Raw genomic sequence first — 14,349 nt, 5'->3', positions numbered from 1 at the left:
ACCTTTGAGAGTTGCTCAGGCCCTCCAGCTATATGGAAAATTTATGATTATTTTTTAATTTAATTTTAATTTTGATCAAAGCAATACATGTACATAATTTTAAGAGCCAAATGGTACCTCAAGGCTTTTAATGAAAAACCGTATTTTCCTGCTCCACCTCTCCCCATCCCCTGAGACACACTCCTCAGAGGCAATTACTCTCAAGAGTTGGAGCTGTTTCTCCCAGAACTGACTTTCATAGTTTCATGGACATCAACTGCTTGACAGTTATTTCTTGATTTTTATAACTTTTAAGTATTATCTACTGAATTTCCACCATGGGAGCTGAAGCTGTAAGCTCCTTATATGAAATATCCTGCATACTCCCTTGCCTTTCACCTAGACGTCAGTATCCAGCTTTCATTTAATTATGACTATGCAAATATTACCCACACCCCAGCCTTAGAGTATATAACATTTTTGATCTCTTCCTTGTGAAACTGTTTTGTTTTTCCTATTTTTTTTTCTTTTTGTTTTGTTTGGCTTGTACCTATGGCAGAAATAGCAAAAAAAAAAAAAAAAGATCAAAGTTATAGAAAGAGCGGAAAAGTGGTTGCCAAGGGCTGGGGGTGGGTGGAATGGAGAAGGTAGTAAAGGTGTACAAATGTACAAACTTTCAGTTATAAGATGTCTAAGGTCAGAAGATTTTATGTAAAACATGGTGACTATGATTGATAATACTGTAACATATCTTTCTGATCCAGAGTCAAAACCCAGGTCTCCTACATTACAGGTGGATTCTTTACCATCTGAGCCAACAGGGAACCCAAAGTGTTAACTGTCCAGGAGTGTCAGACTCTCTGCGACCCCATGGACCCATCAGGCTCCTCCGTCCACGGAATTCTCCAGGGAAGAATACTGGAGTGGGTTGCCATTCCCTTCTCCAGGGGATCTTCTCGACCCAGGGATTGAACCTGGGTCTTCAGCATTGCAGGCAGATTTGTCACCATATGACCATCAGGGAAGCCCTTCAGTTCAGTTCAGTTCAGTCGCTCAGTCGTGTCCAACTCTTTGCGACCCCATGAATCGCAGCATGCCAAGCCTCCCTGTCCATCACCAACTCCCGGAGTTCACTCAAACTCACATCCATCGAGTCAGTGATGCCATCCAGCCATCTCATCCTCTGTCATCCCCTTTTCCTCCTGTCCCCAATCCCTCCCAGCATCAGAGTCTTTTCCAATGAGGTGGCCAAAGTACTGGAATTTCAGCTTTAGCATCATTCCTTCCAAAGAAATCCCAGGGCTGATCTCCTTTAGAATGGACTGGTTGGATTTCCTTGCAGTCCAAGGGACTCTCAAGAGTCTTTTCCAACACCACAGTTCAAAAGCATTAATTCTTCAGTGCTCAGCTTTCTTCACAGTCCAACTCTCACATCCGTACATGACCACTGGAAAAACCATAGCCTTGACTAGACAGACCTTTGTTGGCAAAGTACTGTCTCTGCTTTTCAATATGCTATCTAGGTTGGTCATAACTTTCCTTCCAAGGAGTAAGTGTCTTTTAATTTCATGGCTGCAATCACCATGTGCAGTGAAGCCCTTAAGGGAGCAGAAATTAAATGTTCTACTCTTGATATATCAAATATATTTGAAACCAAATTCTATCCTTACTTAATTTATAGGTTGCTGGATATAGAGTTCTCTCTTAGATAAGAAAGATTCCTGCTCCCTGGGCCCTGCCCCAAATTTGAAGGCATTCTGCATCTTCTGGCTTCTACTGCATGCATTGAGAAATTGATTCTAATTTTAGATTCTAGGTATTTGACTGGGTTTTTCCTCTCCAGAACCTTTTGAAATGTTCTCTTTGTGAGCCTGAATTTTGCAAGGATGCATCTTGGTCTGGTTCTCTTGCCACTTATTGCAGATAGGACTTAGTGAATTCTTTCATTATGGAAAATCATGTGGGTCAGTTGGGAATTTTTCTTATTTTATTTCTTTGGCAACATCTTCTTCTCCACTCTCACTTTTGTAATTCTAGAAATCTTAGTTGTAGGATGTTGAGCTTTCTCGGTTTGCTTTCTCATTTTTGCATTTTTTTCTCTCCCATTTTCCATCTGTTCGTCTTTTTTGTTTTACTTTTCAGGCAATTTCCTCAATTCCAATCCTTCTGTGGGTTTAAAAAATGTTTGCAATCATATTTTTAATTTTCAGTAGGTTTAAAAAAATTTTTTTCTTTGGATGTTACTTTTTAATAGCATCCAATTTTAATAGCTGGTGTTTACAAATGCAGTATCATCTCTTACCTCTTGAGAATTTTAATTAAAATGTTTTGAAGTTTCCTTCTGCTTTCTGCATTTATTTTTTATTTATCAGACACGTACATAGTGCCTGATATTATTCAGGCACTTTGCTAAGTGTTTCACAAAAATATGAACCCATATCTACCTTCCTAACAACCTTAAAGAATAGATAATAATATTATTCTCATTTTAGAGATAATGGAACTGAGGCTCAGAGAGGCTAAGTAACTTGTCTGAGGTCACGCAGCTGGTAAGCTGAATAGCTGAGATTTGAACCAAGGCTCTAGAACTCATGCCATTAACCATTATCTCTATTTCCTCAAAGTTTCTTTTCTGTTTACTTGGTTTTGATTCCTTTCCTGTTAGTGTGTGTGCAGGCTCAGTCGCTCAGTTGTGTCCAATTCTGCAACCCCGTAGACTGTAGTCTGCCAGGCTCCTCTGTCTGTGGGATTTCCCAGGCAAGACTATTGGAGTGGGTTGCCATTTTCTTCTCTAAGGGATCTTCCTAATCCAGGGATCAAACTCAAATCTCTTGCATTGGCAAGCAGATTCTTTTCAATTGTGCCACCTGGGAAGCCCCTTTCTGTTAAGTGGCTTCTCTCAAGGGCTTGACTTTTTGACTCTCCATTCATCATTAAGAGTTAGTGTCTGGACAGTCTTCTTTGTATGTGGGAGGATTACCAGGGGATTTCACCCTAGGATGATCTAACTGTATGGGGACTTCTGCCTGTCATTCTCTGTGGGTATTTTCTCTTGAGCTGGTCAGTGTCTCCAGGCTTCTGGTTAGGGGTGGGAGGGGTAGATTAGTCTGACTGAGGACCTCACTACTCAGGAGGCAGAAGCTCATTGTATCTCCCTGGTTTCTACACAGCACCTCACCCCTGCCCTCAGTTTTGTTTTTCCCCTTTCTTAAAATTAGTTCATTTTTTTCTTTTTTAAAAAAAAATTAATTGGAGGCTCATTACTTTACACTATTGTAGTGGTTTCTGCCATACATTGACATGAATCAGCCACGGGTGTACATGTGTCCCCGATCCTGAACCCGGCTCCCACCTCCTTCCCCATCCCATCCCTCAGGTCGTCCCAGTGCACCAGCCCTGAGCACCCTGTCTCATGCATTGAACCTGGACTGGCAATCTATTTCACATATGGTAATATACGTGTTTCAATGCTATTCTCTCAAATCATCCCACCCTTGCCTTCTCCCACAGAGTCCAAAAGTCTGGTTTCCCCCAGTCCAGAGCCCATCTATTTCTTTTTTAAAATGAATTTACTTGTTCACTTATTTATTTGGCTGCAGTGGGTCTTAGTTGTGGCCTGGGGCTCTTTGCTGCCACGTGCAGTATCTTTTATTGTGCTGCACGGACTCTCTAGTTGAGACACAAGGACCTAATTGCTCCCTGGCATGCGGGAGGGGGTTCCCTGACCAGGGATCGAACCCGTGTCTCATGCATTGCAAGGCAGACTCTGAACTGCTAGACCACCAGGGAAGTCCTGAGCCTATCTATTTTTCAATCTGATTTTCTGCTCGGGTGTAAAGAGATACTTGGTTGCATAACTTCTTTCACAGACTTCTAACTAATCCTCCTAGTTTTAGCTGCACCTCTCATCCTCATTGTCTGCAACATCTGATGCCTCCAATCCTCATCCTTTCTCAAGGAAGGGGGTTGTCTATGGACAGAACTGTTTGGCTTTAATCAGTTTCCCTGTGCAGACCCCGATCCTTCAGCCTTGTCTGCTCTGACCAGTCAATTAACATCTGCTCTCCACTTTCCATAAACTTGCTGACAACTACTGTTCTCTTCTTTCCCATCTTCTTTGGCCTTGTGGTTTATACTTGAAAAAAAAAATTCTCAATTGCCATTTAGGAGAGATTTGGGAGGGAGCCTCCATACAAAGTTATGTTCATTCCACTGTGTCCAGTCAGAAGTTTAGACTGTAATCTTCCCTGAGGCTCAGTGGGCACATCATGGGCTCCTTTTACCATTCCAGGAGAAGAGGGATAGAAGTAGAACTGATCCCAGGATGTACACAAGCCATAGGACCAATGGGTGCTTTTCATTCCCAATAGCATCAGCTGCCCATTCAGCCTTTTTTTTTTTTTTTTAATTTTAAGAAAGATTTACTTTTATTTTTATTTCGCCATGCCTTGTGGCACATGGGATCTTAGTTCCTCAACCAGGGATTGAAAGCACCATCTTAACCCCAGACCAGAGAAGTCCCACTTACTCAGTGGTTTTCAAATTGGGTTCCTTGGAGCCCTAGGGTTCCTCAGAGAGTCTCAAGGTTGGCCACAGTGGAGCATGGAGAAATTAAACTATCTCCAGTTGAACCAGAGCAGCTCTTCCTTTATCTGCTTTATATATTGGGGCTGTGCTAAACCTTTTGTTCAATACAAGGATTCTGCTATGGGAAAAAAAAGAGGAAAAAAATAGAAAGGGAGAACAGCAACAGACCTATCATTATATGCCATTCTGTCTCCAAAGATGTCACTGGAATATTTTTTTCTGAGATATTTTTATGGCTGTGCCTTTACAATCACTTTTTTGAGTTTTAAAGGAATGCAGTGGAAGGAGACTTGCTTGTGGGTCCATAAGTGGGTTTTCAGCTGGGTTCAACTACTTAGCAAGGTGTGTGTTCTTGGGGAGCTTCCTCAACCTCTCTGGGCTTCAGCTTCTTTATTTTGCAATGGGGATTATACGTTGTTTGGAGGGTCACTTTGGGGATTCATGGGACAGAATGTTCATGGCATTGGTGGCTCAATGGTGAAAAAAAAAACAACAAAAACTGATGGCAATGAAAGAGACTCAAGTTTGATCCCTGAGTTGGGATCAAAGATCCCCTGGAGAAGGAAATGGCAACCTACTCTGGTATTCTTGCCTGGAGAATCCCATGGATGGAGGAGCCTGGTGGGCTACAGTCCATGGGGTTGCAAGAGTTGGACACGATGTAGTGACTGAACCAACCAGCCACCCTGGTCCCATCACCGTGCACAGTACAGCAATATTTTCTGTCTCTCAACAAATGTATCAACAGATATCTATTGCCCTGGTATATGTCAGTGAGGCAGACAGTCCAAGATCCCTAACCTTTTGTAGCCTGTGTTTCAATAGAGACAGATTCACAACCCCAAATATTAGTAAATAAGTAACTCATATGGCATACTTGAAGATGACATGATGTGGAACAGAGGACAAGCAAAACAGATAAGGAGGGGTGAGGAGTGGGGTGAAGTGCAGTTTTAAATAGGGCAGTGAGGGGAGGTGAGAGCTAAGCAAGACTTGACGGAGGTGAGGGCATGAGCCACATGGTCCGAGCAGGCAATTCTAGGCAGAGGGAATGGAGGATGCAGGTGCTCAAAGGGAAGCTTTCCTGGGGTGTATAGGGAGTCACAGGGAAGTCAGAGTGGCTACAGCCACGTGAACAGGGGGCTGAGTAGGAGGAAATGAGCCTGGGGAGATGATATGGGGCAAGGTATCGACTCTATTAGATCGAGGACTCTCAAAATAATTTCTATGCTTAAAAATATAACATCAAATTCATTTTCCCCCAACACTAGGATTTGGGGACATCAAGGCAGAGTTTACTTGATTAAAAAGTATATTTTCAAAACTTCCCTGGCAGTCTAGTATTAACAGTTAAGACTTCACCTTCCAATGCATGGGGTGCAGGTTTGATCCCTGGTCTGGGGAGCTAAGATCCCACATGCCTTGTGGCCAAAAAACCAAAACATAAAAGAAGCCACACTGTAATAAATTCAATAAAGATTTTAAAAATGGTCGACATTAAAAAAATCCTTTAAAAAGTGTATTCTCAAAAGGGACCTACTGCATAGCACAGGGTCTATGCTATCTGCTCAATATGCTATCTACATAATATCTGCTCAATATTATGTAGCAACCTAAATGGGAAAATAATTTTAAAAAGAATAGATATATATATATGTACATATAACAGAATCACTTTGCTGGACACGTGAAACTATCATGGCTTGTTAATCAACTATAATCAATATAATATAAAAAGTTAAAAAAAAAGGAAATATAAAAATAAAAAATTAAAGTGCATTAATATTTTAAAAAGTGTATTCTACATCAGCTTGAATGAAGGCGATAATTTTGAGCCTGTCTGTCTAGAATGAAAGTCTTTAGCGAGCTCCCAGCACACTGATTCCAGTTTGCTCAGATGTAACCCATCTCCATGCTCACCCCTACCTCCCTGAGAAGGGCCATTCCCAGGACTGGCGTGTGGAACCCAGCTCCCTCAGGGCTCCCTTGTCCTTCCATAGACACGCCCAGTGTCACTGATTGGCCCAGGGGAGAGCACCTGACTGGGCTGGGCCAATGAGTCCCTTCCTTGTTTTTCTCTTTTTAATAGAACAATGGGAGACTCAGAGTGGCCTCTCCCTGACGGTAGGATGTGAAAAATTATAAATCTATTGGGAGCTATGTGTGAAAAGATACATGTGCGGAGAAACCCTGTCTGTAGGGAGAGAGAAAAAAGCAAATCAGAGAGAGGAGAGGTATCAGAAGGGGTGAAAGCCCGAGGAGGCGGGTGCTCTTGTTTCCAGGTGTTTCTCCTGCTGCCCCTTTGCCTTCCCGCAGCTGGGTTGCTGAAGCTTGCCTTGGATTCCAGGGGTAATACAATTCTTTTATGCCCAAGCTTGTCTGAATCTGGGTTTTCTCATGTGCAGCCTAGATAACCCACTGCTTATTTCTTTTATCTTTGAAGTTACTCAGAGGCATCTACACAGAGTTTCATTTTTAACAACCTCCCACCTGCCTTCAATTTAATTTCCTTTAGCAAAATGCTGGTCGTGAAATCTGCACTTCTGTAGCCTAGGACAGCTTTTCAGTCCTTTTTCTATTTTGTGAGGTCCTCCATGAAAAAGAAGGTTTTCCACGGTCAAAAGCATTAGGGAAATAAATGCTTTATGCAACATTCCTATCTTGGAGATTCATAATGTGATGTATGGAGAATCCCCGCCCTGAATTAACGTGTTTAACTCTGCCTAACCAGGGTTCTCCAGATCATTTTTATTCCTGTAACATGTAACATCCAAAACTCAGGATTTGGGGGCATGCTGTCCAGGTCCATCTGTGACTAAGCCTGCCTTCTTTAAAGTGGCATATTTCCAGGGTGGCTTCCACAAGGATATTTGACCAAGGAGGCATTGTCAGCCTGGGGGAAAGGACATTTTTGATTGATTTTGTAGTCACTTTCTACTTGCTAAGCATGAGTCCATAGGGCTGGGTCCACCCAAAGTGGATGTCTTTTCCTTATTCACTCTTTGGCACCAAAGGTCCTCCCTGTAGGTCAGAGTTACACCCAGAAGCATGGCTCCCTCATTGCTTCCTGAAATTTCTGAGAAGTGAAGCAAGAATGTCCCAGAGGCTCTGCTTTGAGAATGAGCTACCCAGAGGATAAAGTGCTCCAGGACCCTTGCGTCAGCGTAGGATATTTGGAACAGTCTCTGCCTCTGGGATGGTCTGACCATCCTCCTATCTACTGGTTGTCATTATCAACCTTGACTGTTTATAGAGTTTGCAGAGAGCGCTCATCTGATCTGCTGGTAAAGGCAGGGCTGAGTGTTCGATCATGGGTCTGACTCTATAAAGTTACTTCCCTGTTCTACTTCTCTGCCTCTGTCATCAAGCTGTCTGTGGCACTCTCTCAACAGCCAGCTTTCCATTCCTTTCTCCTCCATCATCACCCATCTCTCTTCTCTAAAGACTCAGGTTCCTTTTCCTGGGGATTGAGGGGAATTGGAAAGGTCAAGGAAGCAAGGTCGCATCCGTGGGGCCACCTGGCTTGGCAGGTCAGGAAGGCGGCTCCCTCCCAAAGACCAAGGTGGAATGAGGCTTGGCCATCCCCTCAGTCTTTGGGAGCAATGACCGAAAAGCAGAGTGTGGCCACACCTCCTCAGGTGGCCTTAAGGACAAACATCCCTCACTCACCAGAGCCCTCTCTTGTCCTTCAGCAGGTGTGTGGACGTCAATTCCACCCATGTGAGGCTCACCCTCCACCAGGCCAGGAAAAAAGCAGTTTTGAGGTGACCAGAGTCTCCAAGAAATACTCATGACACAATGATTTCTCAGCCTGAAGAAAGGTACTGTGAAGGAAGTCTGGGTGTGGGGATTCAGGAGGCGTGGCTGGGTAGCCTGGGTGAAGTTGCCTAACCTCAGCCTTCATCCCTGGCAGATGGAGATAAGGAGCCCTTCCTATTGCTCAACATGAGGGGAAGGCCGGGAGGGAGGGTGGTTATGGCCCAGAGGAATGCGGGGATGGCTGCAAAGGCAAAAATTCAAAAGGTCAACCAGAGCTACGGAGGCTGTGCTCTCCAATATGGCGGGCACTCGCCCCCTGTGTCGATTTAAATGAATATACATCCAATGATAATAAAAACTCGGTTCCTCATTGATCACATATCAAAGGCTCAGTGTGGCTGCCATATAGGACAGCACAGTTAGCATTGTAGCAATGACCAGTTTCTTCTCTAACTGATTTCTTCTGGCTTCTGTCCTGCTTTCAACCCCTTCTCCTTCACACCCAATTCCAACCTCAGAGGATGCGGTTTGAGTGACAAGTGCTGGTGTCTCACTAGGGACAACTCACGCTCACTCTGCGGGCAGGAGGGAGCCTGGAACTTCTGGATTCTGTGTGCAGCTCTGGTTCCTGATGGTAGCTTGAAAGGCAGGGGCTTTGTCCTGTGTCTTCTGCAGTCTGACCATGTCCTGCCTGGGTGTTAGGCTCACAGTAGGTCCTTAACCACGATTATGGATTTGTCCTGAATGGATATAGCTCATGGTCCATGAGGGCTGACGGCTGGTCAAGAAGCCTGGGGCAGTACGGTCCTGGCTGGGCCACAGATTCACCATGTGACTATCTGTCCATCACTGCTTCCCACCAGGCCTCTGGAGAACAGGCATGCAGGGGCAGGGTGTGCGTGCGTGTGTGTGTGTGTGTGTGTCTGGAATAGATGTCTCAGGTTCTTTCCTGCTCAGACCATCCACAGCTTCAGGGAGCAGAATGCAGATTCCCCGGGAAAGGCCCTGTGGTTGGAGCCCAGACCATCAGTGGCCAGTGTGGAGACCCAAGGTGACCCTGCAGGGAGCTGTGCTGGGTGAGGATGTCTGGGAATGGGGCTGCCTGCCTTGCGAGTGTGTGTGTGTGTGTCTGTGTGTGTGTCTATACATGTGTGTGTGGGTGCATGTGTGTGTGTGTGTCTATACATGTGCTTTGGCTCCTGACTCAAGGTAACAGGTGAGAAATCCAACATTACACTGGAAGGATATAACTAACTTTTGGTCAGGCTGTGGGTATGGGGTCTCCGGGATTCTTTCCTTTTTAATTTAATTTCTGGCTGTGCTGGGTCTCTGTTGCCATGCGTGGGCTCTCTCTAGTTGCGGTGAGCAGGGGTTACTCTCTAGTTGTGGTGTGCAGGCTTCTCACTGTGGTGGCTTCTCTTGTTGCAGAGTGTGGGTTCTAGGTGTGCAGGCTTCGTTGCCCCTCAGCATGTGGGATCTTCCTGAACCAGAGATTGAACCTGTGTCCCTTGCATTGGCAGGCGGATTCTTAACCACTGGCTCAGCAGGGATGTCCCTCCAGGATTCATTTTATTTTTTATTTCTCTCTTTTTCCACAAGAGGTTCAACTAGCAAATATGTTCTGGTGTCTCCAAGGTAGAGAACCAAGTCTTGGGGACCTGGTCCCAGCTTCCAGGACCCAGGGTTGTCTTTGGGCCCCAGGTCGCAAAACACAGGCTGGCCTGAAGGATGTTCTGGAAACCCAGGCTCTGTGGGCCCTTTTCCAGAGCGTGGCACTAACACATTTCTTTATCTGTTGGTGGAGGGCAGTGCTTAGTTGCTCAGTTGTGCCCAACTCTTTCGGACCCCATGGACTGTAGCCAGCCAGGCTCCTCTGTCCATGGGGACTCTCCAGGCAAGAAGACAGTGGGGACCCTGAATTTAGGGAAGTGGATGGATTCAACTAAGCATCTGCTTGGCAGAGGGCTGCAGCCTGAGGTGAGCTCCCAGAGACGATACTGGATCCATGTGAGTGGGTGATGCTTGTGAGGCCATTTCACTCTTCAGGAGCAAGAGGAGTGACCACAACATGCCCCGAGGGGTGTTCCGAGGCGAGGAGCCTGGAGAGTTGGTGCAGTGGACGGGAGACAGCTCTGGGCTTGTGGTCAGTCTTCTCCAGAGTGGAGGCCCTCGCTGCCTTCAGAAGCCTGGAGGGCTTGGAACTGGGGAGGGCCAGGCCTCAGGACGGGCTGAGGGAACAGCTATGGGAATCACAGGATGGAGGCTGGGCTGCAAGAAATGAGGGCCAGGGTGTTTGGCCTTCACCCCCTCCTCAGCTCCAACCTGAGGGCCGAGGCCTCCTTCCTGCTGCACTCTACTCTCCCTTCCTGCTACCTCGGGGCCCTCTCAGGCGCATCTCCAGACTTCCTCTTCCATTCCCTCTTTGTTAGTCTCTCTTTGGGTCTCCTTGGCATCCAGGATCCCATGCTTGGGCACCTCTTCACTTCACTTGGTGAGATCTAGAGGCTGCCGGCCTCCCTAGGCCTCCCCGCCGTATCATTCCAACCACCGCTCCATCATCACAAGGCCTTCCCTGTCCTTCCTGCACCCCTCTCATGAGGATCTCATGAGATAATCTCAAGACTCCAGGGACCCCATGCCCTGCAATGCTTTCCCTGAAACCCCCCTCCTCCCAGGGGAAGGCTGTCATCCCACCTCAGCACTGGGGACCCTTGGGTCCCAATGGACTGTGAGTCTCCTCTTCTAGGCTGTGATCAAGGGCTTGGTCTTTTTTCAATTCAATATCCTTATTTTGGTGTAAAGCCCGAGATAGCATATGTGGCTTATGAATAGTTTGCTGAATAAATAAACGAATAATTGGATGCACTAAATAAGCTTTGGGACCTGTACACCCGGGTCCCCCATGGGCTCACGCAGGCTGAGTCTGTGCCTTTCCATTTTCCAGCAGCCCCTCCACCTTCCCTCAGCGGGAGAAACCTGCTTTCCTTTCCACTGGGCCCTGTAGCCGGGTTGGGATATGCAAGATGGTGGAAGCGGAAGGGGCTGGTCCATCACTTCCTCTTCTGAAATTGCGCCACCCACCGCTCCAACCGGACTTGTTAATTCAAGGCTTCCTCCGCACCTCCTCTCATCCTACCCGCCTTCCCTTTCCAGTATCCCATCACCAGCCCCCTCCCACCTAGTGAAATCCAAGGAAAACTCAAGGCATCACAGTTTGTGCTGGGACGTCCTTCCGACTCACCAGCATATCACCCACCCCTTGATGGAGAGCAGCCCTTCACCGGGTGGGCCAAGATAACCGCTCCAGGCAAAGGTCTCCCAGAGGCCGCTCCCCTCCGCCCTCACCCCCTGCCCTGGCCCCTGGCCCGGCTCACCTGTCTCGCCCCAGATGGGCAGGTACTCATCCTGCTGAATGTCCAGCATGATCTCCAGCCCGTTGCCTGTCCCCCCCTTGACCGTGGTGAGCAGAGGCTTGCCATCCTCGCCTGAGTTAAACATGTAACACTTCCCATATTTTGTAAACACCTGAGGGAGAGAAGAGAAAGAAGCACGTGGGTGACTTTGGACTGGGCTCCAGGCAGACTGGGAACCCCAGAAATCCAACAGCAGGCCAGCGTCCCCACAGCCCATCATAGTCAACCCTCTTGGGGACCAGTGATTCCTCACCCCCGGTTAATGGGCTGGATTCTGGCATCAAAGAACACATCTGGACACCCTTTGGGGTTTGTTGCCATGCAGTCTTGTCTCTCCCTCTGTTAATCCTTCCCTTTCCACCCCACCCCCGGGGGGCAGCCATGTCCACTTTCAAGTGTCAAGCAGTCTGTATGCTTTCTATCCTGTAATCTGTGCCTCCAGCCCTGAGCTTTCTCTTGGGCTCCAGACACACTGATCCAGCTGCCTGATACGCATGATTTCAGGGGGACCCAGAGACACCCGACTGCAAGCACGTCCCAGTGGGATCAAGGCTTCCTCAGCCTCCGCACCCCACTGGATGGCTCTCCTGTGCACCGTATCCCGGGGAATAGCACTGTCCCCTGCCCAGGGGCTCAAACCAGACCCTCAGAGCAGGTGTCCCCTCTTCCTCTTTCTCACCCCACATCCAATCAACCAGCAGGGCCCGTCAACACTGTCTCTGCATCCAACTTGACTTTCTGCCTTCTCTCTTCCGCACGGCTTTAACTTAATGACCTCTGTCATTTCTTGCTTGGGCTGCTGCAGTTTCTTAGCTAGACTGCTGGATTCCAGACAACCTTCTCCAGCCCATCCTTTAAGTGAATCGTGGCTCCCTCCTTCAGAAATGCAAACCTGATTATATTAATCCTGTGGTTAAAATCCATCAGGGCTGCCCATCCCCCTGAGAGTAAGCTCCAGGGCCACCCTTCCACACCCAGCCTTCTATGATGCTCTCTCTCTCTGCATCATCCTCCTCTTCCCATCTGAGTCCATGGGAATTCACTGGAAGATAAGCTCATGGGTTTGGTGGTTACCTCTGCATGTGCACTGAGGAATCTAACCCTGGTGGCTAGCACAGGGCCTGGCACCTGGGGGTATTCCAGAAATATATGTCAAATGGACAAGTGAATGAATAAATGAGTGAGTGGAGCTACATTAAACAACTCTCACACCTCTGGATGTGCCCTGCTGGTTCGCCTACTTGTGGCTTTCTAGTTGCTGCTTCCACTACCTGTAACAGCTCTTGTTCCTTTTTCTGCCTGGGCAACCTCTGCCCATTCTCCAAGACTGGATCGATGCATCGCCTCCTCCAGGAAGCCGTCCCAAGCTCATGGACCAAGTTGTATAACATCCCTCCTCACATTCCCCCTTTGTTCCTTCATCAGGGCAGCTATCACACGCAACAGTAACCACAGGTGGGTATTGTTGTTTCCACTGCGCAGAGGATAAAACCACAGCCCAGAGAGGTTAAGCAACTTGCTCAAGGTCACACAGCTATTAAGTAGAAAAGCTGAGATTCAAAACATCTTTTGGGGCATGTTGTCGTTGTCACTGGGGTGTTTCTGAGCCCTATACTCCTCCTCTCTGCCTTGCTTTTTCCATCAGCCAATCAATAATCATATGCATGAGCTCCTACTACAGGCAAGGCTTATGGAGATTGTAAAGAGGTACAAGCCCTGCACTCCCAGTATTTCCCTTTGTAGCTAGGGTCCCCAGCACCCTGGCCATGGACCGGTACTGGTCCATGACCTGTTAGGAACCCGGCTGCACGATAGGAGGTGAGTGGTGAGATGGAAGTTTCATCTGTATTTACAGCCACTCCCCACCCCTTGGGCTTCCCAGGTGGCACTAGTGGTAAAGAACCCGCCTGCCAATGCAGGCGATGTAAGAGGTGCACTCGATCCCTGGGTTGGGAAGATCGCCTGGAGGAGGGCATGGCAACCCACTCCAGTGTTCTTGCCTGGAGAATCCCATTGACAGAGCCTGGCGGGCTACAGTCCATGGGGTCCCAAAGAGTCAGACACAACTGAAGCGAATTAGCATGCACTCCCTCCCGCCCTTGCTTTACCACCCGAGGTCCGCCGCCTGTCAGATCAGATCAGTGGGGCATAATAAATGTAATACGTTTGAATCATCTTGAAAACATCCCTATACAACCCCCCACACCCCCAACCCCACCCCGTGTCGACCCCAGTCCGTGGAAAAATTGTCTTCCATGAAACCGGTCCCTTGTGCCAAAATGGTTGGGGACTGCTGCTTTTTCATGCATATCAAAGTATATAACTAGATGGTGATTTATAGGACTGTTTGTTGGAGAGAGTAGGGGCTGGGTCTGTCTTGCTGGATGAATGAATGAATGAATGGGCTTCAAGGGGTTGCTACTCCCATTCCCTCGCCCACCTCTGGGAGGCGCCCTTAAGTGTTGGCCCTCCTTGCTAGTTATGGCGGGAACTCACACCTGATATCTTGTTTCACTCCCCTCCCCTCCCTTTCTCTGCTCTGGTCTTCTTAGCTTCCCGCTTAATTGTTCCTAAGTGTTTTTGCTTGCTTTTCCTCGAGGGTATTAGAGGA

The 14,349-nt window shown here is 47.5% G+C and overlaps 1 protein-coding gene across 2 annotated transcripts in view; it reads right to left on the bottom strand.

Moving 5' to 3' along the window:
* ASIC2 (acid sensing ion channel subunit 2) overlaps nt 1–14,349 on the bottom strand; it is a 1,207,018-nt gene that overhangs the window by 87,854 nt on the left and 1,104,815 nt on the right. For both annotated transcript variants that reach the window (XM_027517981.1, XM_027517980.1), the window contains exon 2: nt 11,700–11,850. In XM_027517981.1, coding sequence (XP_027373782.1) covers nt 11,700–11,850 — 151 coding nt within the window. The remainder of the gene's footprint in view (nt 1–11,699; nt 11,851–14,349) is intronic.

This window comes from Bos indicus x Bos taurus, chromosome 19 (genome assembly GCF_003369695.1).
Source record: "Bos indicus x Bos taurus breed Angus x Brahman F1 hybrid chromosome 19, Bos_hybrid_MaternalHap_v2.0, whole genome shotgun sequence".
Lineage (NCBI taxonomy): Eukaryota > Metazoa > Chordata > Mammalia > Artiodactyla > Bovidae > Bos > Bos indicus x Bos taurus.
Note: the sequence above shows the minus strand (reverse complement) of the source record. Positions and strands in the feature narration are given on the sequence as shown.